General features: G+C 48.5%; 7 protein-coding genes across 7 annotated transcripts; all 7 read right to left on the bottom strand.

The window, feature by feature from the left end:
- On the bottom strand, nt 1-564 carry CTRU02_214717 (CDC25-like phosphatase YCH1; the record flags this gene model as incomplete). The annotated part of the gene is made up of 2 exons (XM_036727903.1): nt 1-347; nt 408-564. The coding sequence occupies 2 exons, from the start codon at nt 562-564 to the stop codon at nt 1-3; spliced, it is 504 nt and encodes a 167-aa protein (XP_036580432.1).
- A 1039-nt stretch (nt 565-1603) lies between these two features.
- On the bottom strand, nt 1604-2800 carry CTRU02_214716 (methionine vitamin-b12; the record flags this gene model as incomplete). The annotated part of the gene is made up of 1 exon (XM_036727902.1): nt 1604-2800. One exon carries the CDS (start codon nt 2798-2800, stop codon nt 1604-1606), a length of 1197 nt encoding a protein of 398 aa, XP_036580431.1.
- A 721-nt stretch (nt 2801-3521) lies between these two features.
- CTRU02_214715 (metallo-beta-lactamase superfamily protein) lies at nt 3522-5653 on the bottom strand (the record flags this gene model as incomplete). The annotated part of the gene is made up of 9 exons (XM_036727901.1): nt 3522-3636; nt 3702-3947; nt 4011-4141; nt 4188-4771; nt 4839-4905; nt 4953-5014; nt 5075-5218; nt 5273-5418; nt 5469-5653. The coding sequence occupies 9 exons, from the start codon at nt 5651-5653 to the stop codon at nt 3522-3524; spliced, it is 1680 nt and encodes a 559-aa protein (XP_036580430.1).
- A 1043-nt stretch (nt 5654-6696) lies between these two features.
- CTRU02_214714 (adenylosuccinate lyase) lies at nt 6697-8846 on the bottom strand (the record flags this gene model as incomplete). Its single annotated transcript, XM_036727900.2, has 11 exons — nt 6697-6970; nt 7020-7204; nt 7367-7498; nt 7560-7707; nt 7763-7779; nt 7834-7912; nt 7966-8083; nt 8136-8322; nt 8420-8476; nt 8530-8541; nt 8595-8846. 11 exons carry the CDS (start codon nt 8844-8846, stop codon nt 6697-6699), a joined length of 1461 nt encoding a protein of 486 aa, XP_036580429.2.
- A 642-nt stretch (nt 8847-9488) lies between these two features.
- CTRU02_214713 (C6 finger domain-containing protein Acr-2) lies at nt 9489-10514 on the bottom strand (the record flags this gene model as incomplete). Its single annotated transcript, XM_070206292.1, has 3 exons — nt 9489-10114; nt 10161-10227; nt 10287-10514. 3 exons carry the CDS (start codon nt 10512-10514, stop codon nt 9489-9491), a joined length of 921 nt encoding a protein of 306 aa, XP_070060066.1.
- A 1672-nt stretch (nt 10515-12186) lies between these two features.
- Nucleotides 12187-16964, bottom strand: CTRU02_214712 (ABC drug exporter; the record flags this gene model as incomplete). Its single annotated transcript, XM_036727898.1, has 9 exons — nt 12187-12324; nt 12381-12720; nt 12774-13558; nt 13608-13721; nt 13772-14133; nt 14197-14800; nt 14857-15066; nt 15135-16464; nt 16537-16964. The coding sequence occupies 9 exons, from the start codon at nt 16962-16964 to the stop codon at nt 12187-12189; spliced, it is 4311 nt and encodes a 1436-aa protein (XP_036580427.1).
- A 1611-nt stretch (nt 16965-18575) lies between these two features.
- CTRU02_214711 (TPR domain protein (kinesin light chain)) lies at nt 18576-18812 on the bottom strand (the record flags this gene model as incomplete). Its single annotated transcript, XM_036727897.1, has 1 exon — nt 18576-18812. One exon carries the CDS (start codon nt 18810-18812, stop codon nt 18576-18578), a length of 237 nt encoding a protein of 78 aa, XP_036580426.1.
- Between the last annotated feature and the right edge of the window lie 95 nt (nt 18813-18907).

Here is an 18907-nt window from a genome sequence, read left to right as displayed (position 1 = left end):
TCAAGCCCAGTATCCGTCCTTCCAGAGCTCCTTGCTGTATCCTTCGGTCAGTCGCTCGTCCTCGCCATAGACTTCCTGCCAGCCGACGAAGCCACGGTCAAGAACGTAGACAGTCTGTGGTTCCGCTGCAGCAGTCCCCTTTGATGGGTCTGCAGGCTTAGAGGCGAGGATCTGGTCGCGTTCCCGAAGGTAGCGAAGGGCGGCGCTGGGTCCTCGCTGCTGCGACAAGGCGCAATGGAACACGACAGTCTTCTTGCCTTCGAGGCGGCGGACGAGGGTCGGCATCATGACGTCGAGGGTGTTTGCGGGCATGTTGATGCAGCCCTTGATGTGGCCGCCGATATAATCTGTTAAGGAAATGAACTGTTAGCATGGAATTAATGCTGAAAGCTTGAGGGCGGACACACCATTGTCGCGGACGTCGACTACGGCGACCGAGGGGTTCGCGGCCGCCTGCTCCGCCAAGAGGATGGTGGAGAGCTTGTCAGCGGTAATACGCTGTAATGTTGCGATGGTCGTCATGGTGCGTTTGAAGGGCAGGACTCGTGTCGAGATGACGTTCATCGGCGGGGGGGTTCTGAGCTGCCGTCGAAGCTGAGTTGGGGTCTGAGGCGAAAGATTGCAGCTACCGTTTGGCGGGGAGCTTTGACGCGGGGCACTCAACCCCTGCCAGTGCCTGCCACGTGGGGAACCTTGCAACAAATGAACTAGGGTTATGTAATCAGACGCTTTAACGCATCCAACGAGTACCATATTAGACTTAATGTCAATAACGGAGGCCTTGAGAGCTATCCAACTAATACTATCCTGATATCTTTTTCTTTCTATTTCTTTGAATACCTTGTTAGTACTGTTCTGAGTTCTAATATATACAGCCAGCTCAACTAGCTTGCATCACAACTGAGTCTCTGTTAACCCTTCTGTCTCTCTCAACGAGGCATTGGGTTCTCCTCCGCAATTGATATTCCATGAACCAGGGCACATTGACGCGATTTTGGCACATTGAAGTGATTGGTGTACTGGACTTGTGTGTCTATCTCAACATCGGCTGAAATTCTAGGGTCAGAGAGTGGAAACAAGACTAGGCCTTCCAAGGTATCCAATACTCAAGTCAACGAGACAGCTTAGAATTCCACTTGACGCTACCCATCCTTCTTCAAGCAATAAATCGAACTTACAACTAACAAATCATATTCAAGACACCAGAGTGCCTCGCTTTTGCCCCTCTTGGCGACTGGGGTTGATGGCTAGTTCTGCTCCACAGCGATCTCGGCCTCGGCGCTTATATGGACCTCCGCCTCCGAGCCAGAATCATTATGGTCAAGGCTATCCCCATGGTCCTTCACTCCCCTTTTCACTTTCAAGTCTACTTTCCCTGTCTCCAGTCGTAATTCAACGTGTCACACTCCAAAATATTGCGATAAACTGTGTAGCTCTCATCATCGTAGGATTTGGCTTTAGCTGGAAACTCTATTTGCAATGGGAACGTCTAATTAAACGACATTTACACATTCACTAAAGCCTATGAACTAAAAAACTAATTTTCAATGCAGAATACTTTGATAGCCGCTATGTTTCAACTCTACGGATTGTAGTCTGTGTATCACGCCGCATCACTCCATAGAGCTCTCGCTACATCTCGCACAAGAACCAACTTCTCCCACATTCTCTCCTCAGTCGCCACACCCTTGTTGATGTTGTGACTGGCAAAACCACACTGAGGGCTCACCGCAAGCGAGTCTTCAAGAACTTCTGCTGCACTCCTTTTTTGCCCCTGAGCCATGATCTCAGCGGCCTCATGGACTCGTTTTATAAGAGCCTCCTTGTCCTCAAGCTCGGCGGTCTTTGTTGAGACAAGACCCAGCACCACGTTTTTCCCCTGAGGAATGAATCTTAGAGGTTCAAAAGAACCAGAGATACGAGGGTCATCAAACTCCAGATAGAACGTGGCGTAGTTTAGCTTGGGAAACACCTGACTTGCAATCTTTTCATACGATCCTTGAGCAAATGAAGGACTGTTGGGCATGTTTCCACGGCAAAGGTGGATGCCAACGTGCAGGTCTGACTGAAGATCCCTTAGGCACTCGTTGTGTGCCCAGATGTAGAGATCAAGCAAGGACTCAGGGCCGATGCCATCGGCTCGTAGACCTTCCCGAAACTCCTCCACAATGAAGAAAGCCAGGTTAGGGTCATCGATCTGAACCGATCTCAGGCCCGAATCATATAATACCCTGAGCTCAGCACGGTAGGCCGAAGCCAAATCGAGAAAGTACTCTCGGTCCGAAGCGTACACCCCGGGCGCGAATGCCCGGCCTTTGGCAAGGTACATGTGTTGCCAGGAGATGGATGGAATAGCCATTTTACAGTCTTTCCAGTGTTCCTGAGGCACGGCCTTCTTTATCATTTCCCAAGCTGGCAGGTAAGCCGAAGCGACATGCTGGATCTTGCCAGTGGCGATAACGGCGGCAAAGTGATTCAGCCCCATCTTGGCGAGGCCGGTGATGTTGGGTAGACCGGGGCGAAAGTCTTGAGGAATTCTAAGGTCTGGGCGCACTTCCATGCCTTTGAGGTTTTCGAAAAACCCGTCAAAGAAGATGGTGCGTTCATATTCACCAGAGGTGATGGGCCGAATCGAGAGGTCCAGCTGCTTCTTCGCTGCATGGGCGATGGCAGCAGATGTTGCTGCGGCTTGCTCTTGTGATAACTCGTCCGAGTAGAAGCCTAGGGAGGCACGCTTCTCTAAGAGGGAAGCGGGCCGGATGAGAGACCCGACTTGTTCAGCACGGAAAGGGGGAGACATATTGGGGAATAGGGTACTAGTAATTTGCTAGACTGGGAAAACGCCATCTTCTCTACGCGGCTGCCCTCTGGTACTTATATAGGTCCAGGGGATCTCTCTGAGTACGTCCCTCATTCGTGCAACTTGTTGCCCTGAACAAGCCCTTGTCAACTACCCACTCTGTTTTATCTTCTTCTTTACACTAGCCAATATGCTTGACAGGGGTTTACGGGTACGCCTGAACTCTGTGGTGTATGTATGAAATCTACTGGCGTGTGGAGTAGTGTTGGTGGGGTTATCTCGATTGCTTTCGTTCTTCTCTTGGCGAGGTGCTTTAGGTCTCTCCGAGCCCGCTTGCAACGTCGTTGGGTGATCTGCTGTTACTGACGTGTTTACAAAGACAAGTAGAACGTCAAGCTGTCCAAGTCGAGGTTGATCCAATCAAAGCAATTATTCGCCACCAAAGCATTTCATTTGTTTTATGGCAACCAGCGCTCCAACAGTTCTAACATTTCTTTAACAATATTTTAATTTCCAAATCACCAAACTTCGCTGCCAAACCCCACTTTCTGGTCTACTCCTGAAAGTTCTCACGAGGCCGCGAATTGATTACAGAAGCTTCCCTAACGCGCAAGAGTACTGCTCCGCAACCGTGGTCGTTCCCTTCACGGACTGCGATGCCATCAACCGATCAAGACCTTACGTGCCCCATGAGTCCGAAGCCCTTCTTGGCTACGCACAACTAACACGCCGGTTGACCGTGCACAAACTCCTTTGGAGAGACTGAGGGATAGAGGTAGCCAGCAATACGCGTTAAATCAGTGATATTGCCTGCTGGGCCATGAGCAGGAAGAAAGCTGGACTGAGTTAGTATTGTGACGCCTGAGACTAGAACAAAAGAGGCAGACTGGATGGTACTTACGCAGCGGTGGTGGCGACCTTATCTCGAGCCAAGGCATCAAGCAGCTCGTGCACTGCGGCGTGTTCAAACGTCTCAAGGAATGCTAAGTTACCGTGATCCGCATCGAAGACAGCCACGGAGCTCGTGTTCGTTGGGCATGCAGGTTGAATGAGCGCATAGCCGTGGTCCTCAGCGTGGATTGTTGCGTCCATGTCCACAAGGGCAAGCAACGTCTTGCTGTCCTCGAGCACCATAGATTGACCGCGTCTTCGGTAAATGTCAGCTACCGGCTTTTTGTTTGTCCTTTCATTAGCTGCTTATAGGACTTACTTATACGTGACAATTTGGTCTTTTGGTACCGTTGCGTAGTACTGAGCAGCGTGTTCTGGGACAATGAGCTTCGCACCGTTGGCGACATAGTCCACAGCGCCGAAAGCGTGGTCGTGGTGATGATGTGTGGGCTACTCCATGTAAGCATATAGTAACGTCCTTAACATAGGTACTTACCCAAACGTGAGTGATGTTCTTCCCAAGAGTTGTCTGAGCCCATTCCATAACAAGCTTGCTTTGGTGAGGCGGCGCATCCAAGACAATCACAGACCCATCTTCAAGCTCAACCACGGCCTGTCGCAAAGCCAAAGGACCCTCGGGGCTGATGACCCACAGTCCGGGCAAGTCCTCAAATGGCCGGGATGCGGCTGCTGCTATGCTCTCTGATGTTCCAGTGTACGCACCTGGCCAGAGGAAGATGGCGGATGTCTCTCCTATTTCCGAGAAATCGTACTCTGCATCGCGGACAGGTACACTCGCCACAGGGATCGTTACATTACCATGAACTGTGAAGAAGTCGCTGGCAAGTTCGGCGTTGGCGACCACCTCATCAGCCCGGTAGTCTCCGATAAGATGCTTGCCGTTGTAGATGGTCTTGAAGCGCTGAGGGAATTGCACCCCAGAGACTTCGATATAATCATAGACCAGGAGATCATGGGTAGAAGCACCGAAAAACGGATGGTTTTCATAAGAGCGGATAATGTATGGCCGGTTGCTGTTTGGATCGAAAAGTACCGTAAGTCCTAGCTCATTATCGTGCACTGAAGATGCATGAAGATGTCAGGTGTGTTTAATAATGCCGAAAAGATTTGTAATGGGGATTCATACCACCTGGCAGCTCAATGCCCGCCCCGGTTACACCTGATCGATAAGTGAAGTTGCCGTTGGCAAGAATCTTTGTAGTCTGTTAGTTGATAGAAGAATTACCTGAAATGGACTTACACTAGTCAAAAGCAAAGGATGCCACTTGTTCGCTTCGCTAATCAAGTAGGAGGATAGTAGACCTGAACAATGATTAGTGATTCAGATTCGAAGAAACTTGATTTGCCCATAAACAAACTTACCGTCAAGATAACCTTGAGGTTGCCCACCCGGACTGTACAAATCATAGCTTCCTCTAACAACAGCTGCAAAGCCGTCGTCTCCTCCTTCAACCAGTAGCGAGAAGTCCATGGGAGCAAGATTAGCCCTTCCGAAAGTCCATCCGGCTACGTCAGCTGTCAGTAGAAGCCTTTTGCGAGAACATGTAAGAATCATCATACGCCCAAGAGCCGCCACTTTGTCAATTCGTTGCTTGACATGTTGCTCATCGAAGGAGTAGGTGATGGTTTGTTGACCCGAAGTCACAGCAGCATTGTCTACACCTTTAACAGAGATTCCTAACATCAACGTCTTTCCGCGAAGGATCCTGGTTCCGGTCAGTTTACACATCCGATTGTACTCAAGCTTTTTACCCACGTTGATCCTGTATAAGACAGGGTGCGAATCGAAGAAATACTCGCATCTCCGCCGAGGGCATTGATACCTTGACTCAGTAGAGTGGTGGGATCTTGAACTGCGTCGTTCTCGCGGTGATGTAAGCCATGGCCCTCAGCCAAGCCAGCAACGGTGATAACACAGTGATTCAAACTTCGAATAAGCATTTTGTTATATAACGAAAAGAAGAGACGAAGCATGTATGTTATTTTCATATGAGAAATTTACTGAAAACTCAGGGGGAAACGTATTTAAAGCAGTAATCTCTAGAAACTATCACCGCCCCTCAATGATGTGATTTGACCCAGGTTGAGCTGTATTCCTAATCATTCATTGCCCAACGCGTAAACCCCTGAATTAAAGTGTCATTCTAACTTGAAATGGCTCAAGCTACAACTCTGACGAGGCTGTGCTTGTTGAATTCTCAGGTCAGTAATTGAAAGTCGTAAGGCTTGTAAACCAGAGACTGGGATATTTGCACGGATAGCTCCGTGTGTGGTCTCAAGACCATGTATCTTACCCCAGACCAGTACAATGCGCGCGGCACCGCAAACCTTAATCTATTAAGGACTTGGCACTTCGGATTTTGAGGACTGATTATATCCGCAAAGCCGGCACATTCGTCCTTAGGTGTCAGGTCCGCGATGCTGAAGTGATCGGTGAAGGGTCAAGTGGAACCCAGAGTCGTGAACCAGGGATATGACGCGGACACGGAATCTTCAAGTCAACATATAGTGTAAACTTTCTTTATTCCAGGTAATTGATCAATTGGTCAATGCTCATTTCGGTTGTCCGTCTGATATGAAGGTATAACTATTCCTGAAGTTGATTTCCCATTTTCTCCAGCGAGAGACTGAAGCGGGTGAGTGACCATCGTGCTTTAATAGCTAGCTCTCTAGTAACCTTTTGGTTTTGGGTCTTTCTCCATCTACTCGTGGTCAGGTTAGAACACCACAGTACAACAGCTTCGAAGTGGTGCAACACCCCATTCTTCACGTGCCATGGCCCTGACCAACTACTTACCATAGAGCGGCCCTTTTACGTGCTAAACTTATGCAGCTCATGGTGAACTTGTCAAATAGGCCATACCAGTGCAACACGGTGCATAAGGCGAATCAATTCCTCGGTAAACTTTTTTTTTTTTTATTCTTGTGAGACTCGTAGACTTCTGAATCTAACGGAAGATATAAAGACAACAGATGTTGGCTCCTCAAACGTTCAACTCAGCCGCCTTGGCGTCCTTGATGGCCGCCTGGTAAGGCTCAAGCTTCTTGGCAAGCTTGCCACCGGGTCCGCAGAACTTGTCAACAATCTGGGCACTGCGGCCAACGTAGAGCTCCGGCTTCATCATGCCGTCGAGATCAGCCCAAATGGGCTTGAAGAACTCCGTCTTCTTGATTCTCTCCACGAGATCGTTGGGACGGCCCTCGTTTTGCACCTCGTTCGAGGCCTGGAACGAAAGGACGCGAATCTGCTCATGGGCCCTGAAATAGTTAGCATTGTCTGTGTCTTTTTGGGACAAAAATCACTTACTCCTGTCTGGAAACGCCCTGGGCGACCAGTCTCATGATGATGTTTTCCGTAATCATGAAGGGCAGCTCTGCCAAGAGGTTGGAGTGAATCTTACGGGGGAAGACCACAAGGCCTCCAGTCACGTTTGACAGGGTAATAGTGATAGCGTCCGCGAGAAGGAACATCTCGGGGATATCAACTCTTCGCTACACAGAAAATTAGCCCCTGAACATAGGAGATAATGAAAGTGTTCAAGGTGTAAAGGGACCGCAAGAAAAAGCGACGCAGTATCTGCAAATTGGGAGCATGGAGCATAGAGCTCCCGCTCCGGGATGAAACAACACGTGGAGAAGAAGAAAAGTACATACGCTGGCGGAGTCGTCCAAAGATCTCTCCATCCACTGGGCCGCATGGGTGTTGTTGAAGTTGGCTGCCTTGCCTTGAAGCACCCTTGCGAGACTGGCAATGCGCTCAGATCTCATAGGGTTCTGCTTGTAGGCCTACAATGTGTTAGTGCTTCTGACATAGGGCACAGTGTGGGAGTTCAAACAGAAGACGAACCATAGCACTGCTTCCAATCTGACCCTTCTCTCTAGGCTCTCCAACTTCCTTCATGTAGGCAAGATGTCTCAAATCAGAGGCAATCTTGGTGACAGTAGATCCCAGACCAGTAACAGCGTTGGCCACGAGACAGTCAATCTTTCTCGTGCTGCAATGGCGTCAGTCTTTGCCACATACATTAAACATGCGTCTTGTAGACTTACTAGGTCTGCGTAGAGATCTATTGAAATGTTAGATGGCGTAACAACAGTTATAAAGATCAATGTATACTCACATCATAGCACTCTTCAAAGCCAGCCTTCTGGCAGATGAGCTCATTGAGCTGATCACACTTGGCGTGGTCACCGCCAAAGCTGCAAAAGTTAGAATTGTTCGTTTACCCGCTCTCTTGATACGATAGACTCACATCTCGAGGAAGCTTGCTTGCGTGCCGGTAGTACCCTGCGCGCCGCGGAAGCGGAGCTCAGCTCGCACACGCTCAAGCTCGGCGAGATCCAGCATCAGGTCCTGGGCCCATCCCGCCGCTGAAGTTGAATTAGCATGATGCGTACAGTACACGTAATTGATAAAACTAACCTCGCTTGCCGACAGTGCTGATCTGGGCAGGCTGAAGATGGGTGAAGGACAGGGTTGGCTCAGACTTCCACTCAAGTGCGAACCCCTGGAGGTTGTGGAGCACCTTGGCAAGCTTGGGGATCAAGATGTCAAGGGCATCTCTCATGAGAATGAGTTCCGTGTTGTCAGTAACGTAGCAGCTGGTTGCCTATTACAAAGTCGGATTCAGTCAGTACCACTTCTCTTGTCAAACATGTCTAAACTAGCAAGAACCAGGGTGGGGAGATTTAGTAATTGTAACTTACGCCATAGTGGATAATGCCGGCCGCCGCGGGGGCAACTTGGCCGAAAGCATGGACGTGCTGGAATTATATCAGTATACGAAGCAGTTTAGCTTATAACTGATACTTCTTACAGCCATGACATCCTATACATGTGTTAGTCTTTCGGTGTTAAATGAACCTTTTAAGTGACACTTACATGACGGCGAATCTTCTCCTCGACACGGGCAGTCTCAAAGTCTGCGTCCGTAACGGTGAGGTTTGCCTTCATCTGCTCCAGGGCCTCATCAGTGATGGTGTTAATTCCCAGCTCCTTCTCGCTCTGGGCGAGATACAGCCACAGCTTCCGCCAGGTCGAGTGGCGAGACCGCTGGCTGAAGAGATGGGACATCTCCGGGCTGCAGTAGCGGCCCGTCAAGGGCGTTTGGTAGGTATCGAACTGCGAGGCCATTTTGACAATATCGTGATGCGATTGAAGATCCAATATTGATGAGTTGAGTAATGCAAAATTTCCATGCAGCAATGTGTGTGCTGATGAGTCAAGAAGGTCCACTTAATTCACGTGCTTCTAGCCACAAGTGGCTGAATTGAGTTCTGCGTCCTGTCCGAGGCCGGCGATTGGATTACATAAGGCAGACACAACGTACGTTTAACTTTCAGGTTGTCACAGCTTCATCAAATCAAAGCCTCTTCTTCAGTCGAAGCAACTAGCTTTACTTCTCCTGCATTGCGATTCAGTCGCAGATGATTAGAAGAAGACTTACGCACTTCAATGACACTGAAGTGATTCGAGGGCAGGGACCTGCGACGAAGCAGTCGGAGCCAAGTAACTGTAACGCCTCCATTTATGAGCTACATGCATAGCATAAACGACGGCAGCTCGACTGGAAATATTCTTGAAAAGAGATGGTGATTGGTTACAAAACTGAGACTTCGGCATTGATAAATCAATGAAGGGTATTTATACACTACGGCCAGCAGGTTAGCTTTGTAGAAAGGATGACATATCCTTCTCCCTATCGAACAAGCGGTGTCTAGCCACGCCCCTGGAAGATGGGCCATCTTGCAGCCAATAGTTACAGAGCTTAAAACATCAGTATAAGATCCAATGGTCGTCCAGTAAAGAAATCTCCGTTATCCAATCCCAGCCATCGGGGTCCCTAGTTCCCTGCGTGCTCCTAAACAAATCCTGTTTCTTCCACAACCCTTTCAACACATGCGCTGCATTCTTACAATTGGCAGAGAAAGTAATTTGCCAGATTTTCTCCATCATTGCTATAACCCAATTTCTCTGATTTTCGCGGGTGCACTCGGCACCAATGATGAAGGTTGGCCATATCAAATCCTTTTCCACCCTATCGTGAGCGCCTAGGAACGCGAATTCCTGTATGAGCTCATCTACTGAGGGAACAGCGATACTGATATCCTTTGTGAGGCTGCGATAAACTCGTGTTGCATAAATGTCCGCGGTCAGTTTCCAAATCTTGCTGCTGTGAAGGAGCAGGTCATGAAACCTCGAAGAGGCAACATGACCAACACCGTTCATGTATGTGGCCCATACGTGTGGATCAAAGTCCCTGATTCGGTGTAAGCTGGTTAGTATTCCTGAAAGCTCCTTGTGCGTATGCATTGGCTTCGAGGTGGGAGTGTCAGCAACATAGCCTGCCCATCTTTGGGAAGCTATGGACTGCAGCGCTGTTATTATTTCGGAGGGGCAACCTAAGCATGTCAGATCTCCCTTAATATTTATCTCATCCCGTCCCACTCCATGGTCTTGTGCTTGGGACACCGCACCACCAGGCCGAAATAGGGTCGATCCGATCGTATCGAATCTGACCAAGATCAAGTCAGCACTATTCTCTTAGAGAAGGGGATTAGAGCTGGAATACACAAATATTTCATCCGCGATTTGTTCGAAAACGCTTGACCAGCTTGATGACACCTCGCGATCTTCAAAATCCAACATTTTCTTTGCGCCTTCAACATGGACTTTCCAGCAGTTGGCCCCACTCTCGGTGAGATCCAACAACACGAACAGAAATGCTGCGTAAAAGATGTTCAAGTTCGTGCGCCTTTTTGCGTTTGCCACCTCCTCTGACAAGGACCTCAACGCGACCATCTTGAGGCGGATATAGTTTTGTTTTACACCAGAGTGGGAGGAGTTAATCATGTGTTTGGATTCTGTGTCAGAGAAGAGCGGCATGCCTGTAATACTGTTGGCAAAGTGGCAAGCAGCCAGCGCAATGATGGCGTTTTCGATTACTGGCGATGATTTTGAGCGAGAAATTATCTCTTGGTATGGGTTGAATACATTTTCGCTGAAAATTAAGAGCGGACAGACGTGCCGCTCGACTGAATGTTTTGCGGTTAGCCCGTTGTAGATGGATAATGTCAGATCAACCAAAACCCACAGTGGTCAATGAAGAACCGTACGTCACGAAGAAGATTTTGGCACGTCGGGTCTGTCAGTCCCAGACGCAAGCTTCCTGCCTGTGGAGAAACATTCTCTCGGTGGCATTGTGGATATGTCGACGTCAAACTCAAATCATCAGTTGAAGGCGGCTTATCTTGCGGTGGAGTGAAGCGAGTGATGATAATTCCGGATCGAGAGTACTTTTTCTCAGCCAAAGGCGACGGACCTGTGTCGGGAAATTCACAGTTCTTCCGAGGACCTCTGTTGGCGACACCGCGGACCCAAGTCAAGGGTTTGGTTTTTCCATAGCCGAGGCACTCCACCTTGTTGGCTTGACATTTGTTACAGTGAGGCCTGGTTCCATCACATTTGTGACGTCGACAGCGACAGGTCCAGCATGCATTCATTGGCGAATGCGGCGATAGTATATTGGGGATACTACTGTTTACTGGGATGCGTGGGAAGTAGCTGGATAGTTGACTGTTTCGTTGCTTGTCGGGTCCAATGTTAATGCCGACCCAGAAAGTTCCGGAGGGGCTGGCCGATGGTCGCGCCAAGGACTATGGAGAAAGGAAAACCAAGTCTAGCTAAAATGGGCGATTGAAATACATGTCATGCATGAGAGCATTGGCCAAGAAGTACCCACTGGTCAATGTTTTCCCTTTTCGCCTAGTCATAACTTAGTTGGGCTTTCTTAAAGTTTTAGGCGGGCCGCTTTTTGGTAAGGATGAATTCTTTCATTGGTTCTACTGCCAGCAACAGTGTCAGTATGAAAAGTAGTTGCGACACTATTGCCAAAGTAACTATAACTATAGTGACTGACTAAATGGTAACTGTATGGGCGATAATCAGGAAGACTAGGGCAACCAGGCTGGCGGTGCCTTCACAATCTGTTCCGATCCTGCTATGGCCTTTGTTGCCTAGGTTCTGACTATTGCATGGGGGGTTTGCAGCTCTAGACTTTGTGGGCTCGTGCAAGCAATCCACTTATTTACAATGTTGACCCTGTTGCTTGCCTTCTCATCATCTTCAAACTTGGTTATTAGTTTATCGCTGTCAGTCCGCAAGGATTCCTCTTTGGACTCTTTTCCCTGGCCTGCTGTTGTGGTAACAACGACATGACTTTCATATCCTTTTTATCTTGGCCTGCCAGGCTTCAGCTTGGCATTTGGAGGAAGAAATACCACAAAATGGGCTTCCATAAAATATATCTTGGCGCACTTTTACATCTTTTTTATTAAAAAACACATAGTTTACATTGTAAATTACCCAGTTTAACTGGCAAGTAGACAGATCGTTTGTCAAGCCAATTAGTGTGTCGCCGTCATGAGCACCTATCTCATAGACTACTATTGCCAGCCTTGCATGTCCTTCCTATTCACCAGGGCAACCAATTTTTAACCGATTTAACATAGACAAAGATGTAGACCATGGCGTAGTTGGTGAATGTGAAGAGCACAAATATTCCCAGATAAGGCCAGGCATCGCCGCTAGTTAAACCGATGGAAGACAAGTACTGCCAGGCCGTTAGTATTGGCATTGGGCCAGATCATGGAATAAGGGTATCCTTACATCTTCGCCGGAAGAATATTGACAGTAGCCGCATTCGCTGGAAGCGGCTGGGTTTTCCAGATATCCTCTGCTGCCGGACAGCCAGTCCATGGCGTATTCGCCACAGGTAGTATTCGAAGGCGCTTTAAAGCGGATCAACTCCGAATCAGTACATCTGACGGAGACTCCATTGAGGACCATCGACACGATCCCTGAAATCCAGTATGTAAAAGGTCCGATGTAGTACATTGTGTAGCGCCACACAACAGGCATGAGCTCTTTCGGCTGTAGCACGCCATTGAAGAATTCACACATGACGACAAAAAAGGGCATCAGGTTCGCAGCCATGCTTGCATCGGTGCTGATAATAGTCAGCATATGTAACTGTTGTTTTTGAATGATAAAAGGGCTTACCTGAGGGCCACGATCCATTGTCCCCAAGACGTTGAAAAAAGATGGAACATCAGTATCATGAGGAATGTATAACCTGCCGGTGTTCCAAGTGGGTAGCCGACCAGGAAGTAAAATAAGACGTAGAAAAGCACAGCTCCAGCCATAGCGTAGGGTATCTCCGAGATGACGTTTGCTGTGCTGAAGGCGGTCCAGCCGTATATGCGGCTCGGATACTCCCTTCCGAGCCACACATTCCTGTTGTCGTTGAACATCATAGCACACGCGTTGATGAACTCGGGGATAATCATCAGTACCAGAAAGCTTGAGAAGATGCGATATTGCATGTCTGCTTCGGTATTGCCGAGCTGCAAGAACATCAGGCCGTTCAGAGCCGAATGAAAAAAAGAGCAATAAAGTCGAGAGTATATATAATCAGGAGTCCTCCAGTACTGTAGGGAAGTTCTTTTTGTCAAGTGAAGGATTTGTTGATAAGTTGAAGAGGCGTACTGTTTCGAAAAAGATGGGTCGTGTTCGTTTGCCGCTGCTGTACTGCTGGTGGTTATGGCTGTGATCTTTTCCAGGATAGCAGCTGCCTCATCAGACTGTGCCCAAATATCTGACCAGCTGCCCATAGAGTTCTTTGGTTCTTGGGTAGTGACCTCTATCAAGAGGTCTGCGACATTCTTGTCCGACTCCGCAGGCACGCCGTATTTTGCGAAATAATCGATGATCGTTCTCCCTTCGACTCCGATATCTCCGAAGTAATAAACTCTGCCGCCTCGTTGAAGCGCAAGAGCACGGTCGAACTACGTTGTTAGTGATCAATGTGTCTAAGGAGGGATTGCCACAACTTACGAGCTCAAATTGTTCTTGGCTCGCCTGATGAATGGTACACAGGATGGCCTGACCAGCGTCCGCTAGCCGTCGAAGCAACCTGATGATGCTCATCGCTCCCTGACTATCCAGTCCCTACATTCTATTAGCCAGGTAATATCTGGGTCATGTCTACGTATACTTACGCTTGTAGGCTCGTCAAGAAACAGTAGGAGGTCTGGATTGGCGCAGAGCTCTACACCAATCGTTGTGCGCTTTTTTTGCTCTAATGAGAGTGACCTGATTACCATGTCTTGCAAGTCGGACATTTCTAGAATGTCGAGGATTTTGTCCACGTCTGCGATTTTATCTTCTTTGCTCTTTTCTGAACTTTGCCTCAAGAGAGCAGAGAACTCGAAAGCCTCTCGGACTGTACTCGTCTCGACGTGGATATCCATTTGCTGGCAGAAACCAATCCGACGGCTGAAAGAGGGTCCGATATTCTGGTTGCCAATCTTCATTTCGCCTGTCACTATTCCCGTGCCCTGCTGCGACAAAACCGTCATCACTTTCAAATGACCATCAGCATTTGCTCATTCATAAAAAACGGGCGATTCTAGTGTCGACTCACATGTGCTTTTACCGGCTCCTGAGGTGCCGACGAGAGCTGTGAGGCTTCCAGGTGTGCAGAACCCAGAAACACCATGAAGAAGCTGCTTCTTCTGACCATGCTCTTGGACGCTATAGTTAATATCCCGCCAGGAGAAAGTCGCACCGGACCTCTCAAGATTGCTGTTAACTTTGCGTGAATCCGCCTCTCCGTTAGGCCTCTCGACGACTCTGACTTCGTCTGTACTCTCTTCATCGCATTTACTCGACGCAGCCTGATGCTTGAAGCTACGGATGCTCTCGAGGCCTTTGTTCTGTCCAGTAGCCCAGTCCACCTTCTCAACTAACCAGACATTAAGAAGGCACAGTGCTACTAAGAATAGCAGGAGGATGCCGTAGTTTCGTCCAATGTTACTAAATGAGAAGCCGAATTCGCTGTTGATGTAGCTATCTCCATTCAAACTTAGTTGATTCGGAGGTACGCCCCTGGATGCACAGGCTTGGAACATCTCGTCGTTGTATTCTGTGCCAGATGGGATGATGGAACCCCTGCCACATGGAAACTCGCGATTGCGGAACTCGACTGCCATTAGAATTTCGAATGTGTAGAGAACCGGTGTCAAATACTGTTGAAGTTAGACTCTTTTAGCGCCATAACTTTGGCAGACTTTGGGTCACTCACGCCGAGCCATCCTACCCATGGCACATCGGACATCAAGCTCGAAACCGGTCTCAAGTATCCACCACATGCCATAGTGATAAGTGACAAGATTCCGCAGTATCTTAAGGCTACTTCCAGATGCGGTGAAGCTGCACCAAAGACACGGTAAGATGCCGTGTAAGCCATAGTGCACAAGAAGATGGCACTTAGAAATGTAAAGAAAGCGCCGGCCTGAATCGACGGTCAGTGGGATTATTTCCAAAGTGGAAATGCAACAGAAGCTTGGAAATACCACTCACATCGGACCTTAACCCGCTGATGAAGTACGCTATCAGCGAAAAGACGGTACTCTGGAAGAAAATGATGGGGATATCCATGACTGTTTTCCCAATAACCACAGCACTGGGCCTCACCATCGCGTATCGTTTCTGCCTGCTGATAACCGATCTGCCTGAAAAAGCTGAATCAAGTTCTCCTAGCTGGAACCATGCGACTAATCCGGCTGCGTAGAAGCAAAAGCCTCCTCGGGAGTAAACGCCATCCGTGTCAACTGGCATGTTGTAGAACATTGATGAGAGAATGAATGCGCAAACCAAGACACAAAGGAACTTTGAAATCAGGGGTGCGCGGTGTCCGTTCAGTTGCCAAAACTCCCTCTTGACGCATAGGAGCACTTGTCGAAAGAACGATATGTTGTATGAAGAGCGAGAAGCAACATACTTTGATTTATGCTTTTCGGAATGTTGCTTCAAAGCTTTTGTCATTGGCAAAGAACGTCCCTCACCGTTCTGGGAATCGGTCCCATGAACACTGAACTCAGCTTCGTATTGGTCAATCTCAGCTTGAACATCTTTGAAAGCTTGGCTGGCCTTAAAGGCTTGTTCGAGATCCACAGCATTCCGAGGTACGGTAGAATCGGACTTATCGCGGATGTTGTTGTCGGCATTGGCCGAGGTAATGCTTGTGAGGAAGTCGCTCATGGTTTGCCGGGGGAGGCGCTGGTAGCCCATAGCATTGAAGTAAGCCTCCGCACTCTTCGCAGGGCCTTGGTAAAGCATTCTCCCTTGGTCAATAAGAACAACCTTGTCCATGAGGTTGAAAATGACGTCCGAGGCCTGGTACAGCGAAACGATAGTTGCACGTTGGCATGAGTCGGTCATAAGACGAAGTGATTTGATGTAGTCCAGGGCAGAAGATGCATCAAGACCACGAGTCGATCCATCCCATGCTTGAATGGAGGCGTCCGATGCCAGCGATTCCAGGATGGAAATGCGCTTCCTCTCGCCGCCTGACATGCCTCTTATGTATTCATCGCCCACAAGAGTGTCCAGAGCCTGAGTCATGCCAAACGCTCGCCCGAATTCTTCCAGAAACCTTGGGATCTGATCACACCATTTCCTGGGTGTCTTGTTGCGGAGGGCAAACTCCAACGTCTGACGGCCTGTAAGAGTGGGCAAATGGATATCGTCTTCTGGAACATAAGAGACTGCGCCTCTGAAATGTTTCAAAATATCGGTAGGAGAAAGACCCGAGTAATCGATAGACCCCTTGATGCCGAGGAAGGAGGAGTGATCGTTGCCGATAGTACGCAAGAAGGTGCTGCATCCAGATCCGGGGTTCCCCAGTACCCTAAATGTTATGATTAGTGGCCATGGTTGAAGATGGCTTCAGGGATCGTGTGCAAATAACATGACAACTTACAACAGCATCTCTCCGCTGCGAACGACGCCTGAGAAATCACGGATCAGAGCTTGGCCGTTTTCCATCTTGTCGGAGGATAGCATCCTCTTCAAAGTCCACTCATACACGTCTTGGAAAGTTAAGGTTCTCCAAATGGCATCTTTGAGAGTCCGTACTGGCTCCAGGCCTCCAGGCCGGCCGTATGTTGACACCGACTTGAGGCAAACGCTGAGTGGGAAGGCTTGGGTTCTGGCCTGCTGGTCATCCCTCAAATACCTCCCTAGCTCAGGGAATTCCGTTTCAGGCTCATTTGTTATTGTGCCGTGCAGCCCGGCAATTATATCCTCTGTCTCCTGGTCGATAACGACGTGTGAGCCGTAATCAGTGTCGTGTGGGCGTCCGTGATCATGATTGGATTTCGTTGGCCGCAAGGGTGGAAAAGGGGGCATGTTGATTGTTATACACTGGTTTTAATACCCAGATTCCCTTTTTTTGTGACAATGTTCATTGAAAAGAAGCTGAAAAAGGACCAAAAACGAATGCGCTTCATGTTCAGAACGAGATCTATTTAACAGTCAGAGGTTAAAGATGGCCGATGTAGTTTATTATCCATTTTTGGCAAGTGGGTCCGGTGCATTGGAATATGGTTTAGTGGTCATGAAGGACCCGTAAAAATCTTTCGCCCACAAGCCCCGCAAAGTTGCCTTGCCTCATAGTGCCTCATGAGTAATTGTAAGGGTTGGCAATTGGTAAAAGTATGTTTTGGCTGGAGATGGTGCCAAGAAGATTTTCGGGTTCCCATGAACCTCCCAAGACCCGCACTAAACTTGCTGCTGAGAAATCCGATTTCACGGATTCTGCGGACAGCGAGATGATGCGGAGACCACAGAAGGACCGTTCAGAAGACCTCGCCTAAGCTGCGCAGCTAAACCTAATGGAGACACAAGGCAGCATGACATGCGCTGGTTTCTCTGAGCGTTGAATAGGTAATGTATTCTTGGTCCATTGGAAAAAGCGACCTGCAGACTCTAATCAATCCTCTTATATAATCGTCTGCCAAGTCATCCTTGCATGCATATTGACGGACAATGGTATTCTGATGCGAGAAATAGCTTGCCCACGCTGACCGCAATCCCTTACGTAGGTCATGATAGAAAGGAAGTGGTAACAATAAACGGTGTTAAATGCAATCATATGCCAGAGTCATGTTTTGAATATACCCTTGTTCTTGGACTACTTGGCTCGAAATTCATCAATCCTTCGTCCCAGATATCTTCCCAATCAGAAATTCAGTTGAAAAGAGCACATGAAGATGCTTATAATGTCCGATCTCATCCCAGAGCCGCTCCTCCACCTAGGTAGACCGGGCGATTGACGCCATAATAAAAACGATGTCACAAAGGCCGGTGAACTCCCTCGATATTCTCGTGGATCCCACGCAGCCAATAGTACAACTGCTAGCCCACACCAACACTCGGCATTTTCTGGCGGCAGAAAAGCATACAAGTTGATTCATCAACGACCTTGCTAGCCTGTTGCTCTTCAGGTTGCTCTGCTAGCCCGTAGTGTCGTCCGAGGAATTTGGCATCATAACGGCCATCATGGAAAGTTGGCGTCATAATCTATGAGCGAGACGCGCGATGATAGTAATGCAGGGAAACGCTGTCCGTGGTAGTTATAGACGCAAGGTACTGGACCGGAATGAACAAACGCCGTGTTGAGTTTCAGTTGATTTACTGATTGATGATCGGTTGATTGATTGCCAAATGTGCTATCAAACAGGCAGCAGCAGGCTGTTGCATAGGCCTCTGATCAGGTCACTTGCGACATTGACCACAACTTTCCTGGCCTGGTACTTAATTGAGGCTGGGTGATTGCTGTATATACTGTTGGAGAACCTTCAGCAGAGACTTCGTGACAAGCTTCCGGGTGATTGATCGGCTGTTGAGAGGCTTCCCATCTGGTTGATGGGACTTTTGAAAGTTGACGGGAAAGACTGGACTCTTAGAACAATGGCTGCCGGCATCTGGAGGCCCAGATGAAAGGACGTCAATGATCTTTTATAGAATCTCGCTCTGTTCCTCCAACCCCAACTCTTTCCTTAAGAAAGAACGGGCATCCCGGCATAATATCGTGTCTGGATGATCCGGCCCAAGGGCTTTTATATAGCCCCTCCAAGCCCAATCATATAGCTCATTAGCTTCTTCAAGCTGCCTTTGCTGCTGCAGGAGGTAAGCCAGGTTATAAACGCTTACAAGCGTGTCTGGGTGCTCTTCGCCCAATGCCTTCTTTTTCATGTCTAGAGTCTTTCGCTCCATCTGCTCTGCTTCTTCAAATTTTTCCTAGTCTTGTAATACCACGGCAAGATTACCCATGCTTAAAAGCGTGTCTA

Source organism: Colletotrichum truncatum (genome assembly GCF_014235925.2).
Source record: "Colletotrichum truncatum strain CMES1059 chromosome Unknown Contig_0011, whole genome shotgun sequence".
Taxonomy (NCBI): Eukaryota; Fungi; Ascomycota; class Sordariomycetes; order Glomerellales; family Glomerellaceae; genus Colletotrichum; species Colletotrichum truncatum.
Note: the sequence above shows the minus strand (reverse complement) of the source record. Positions and strands in the feature narration are given on the sequence as shown.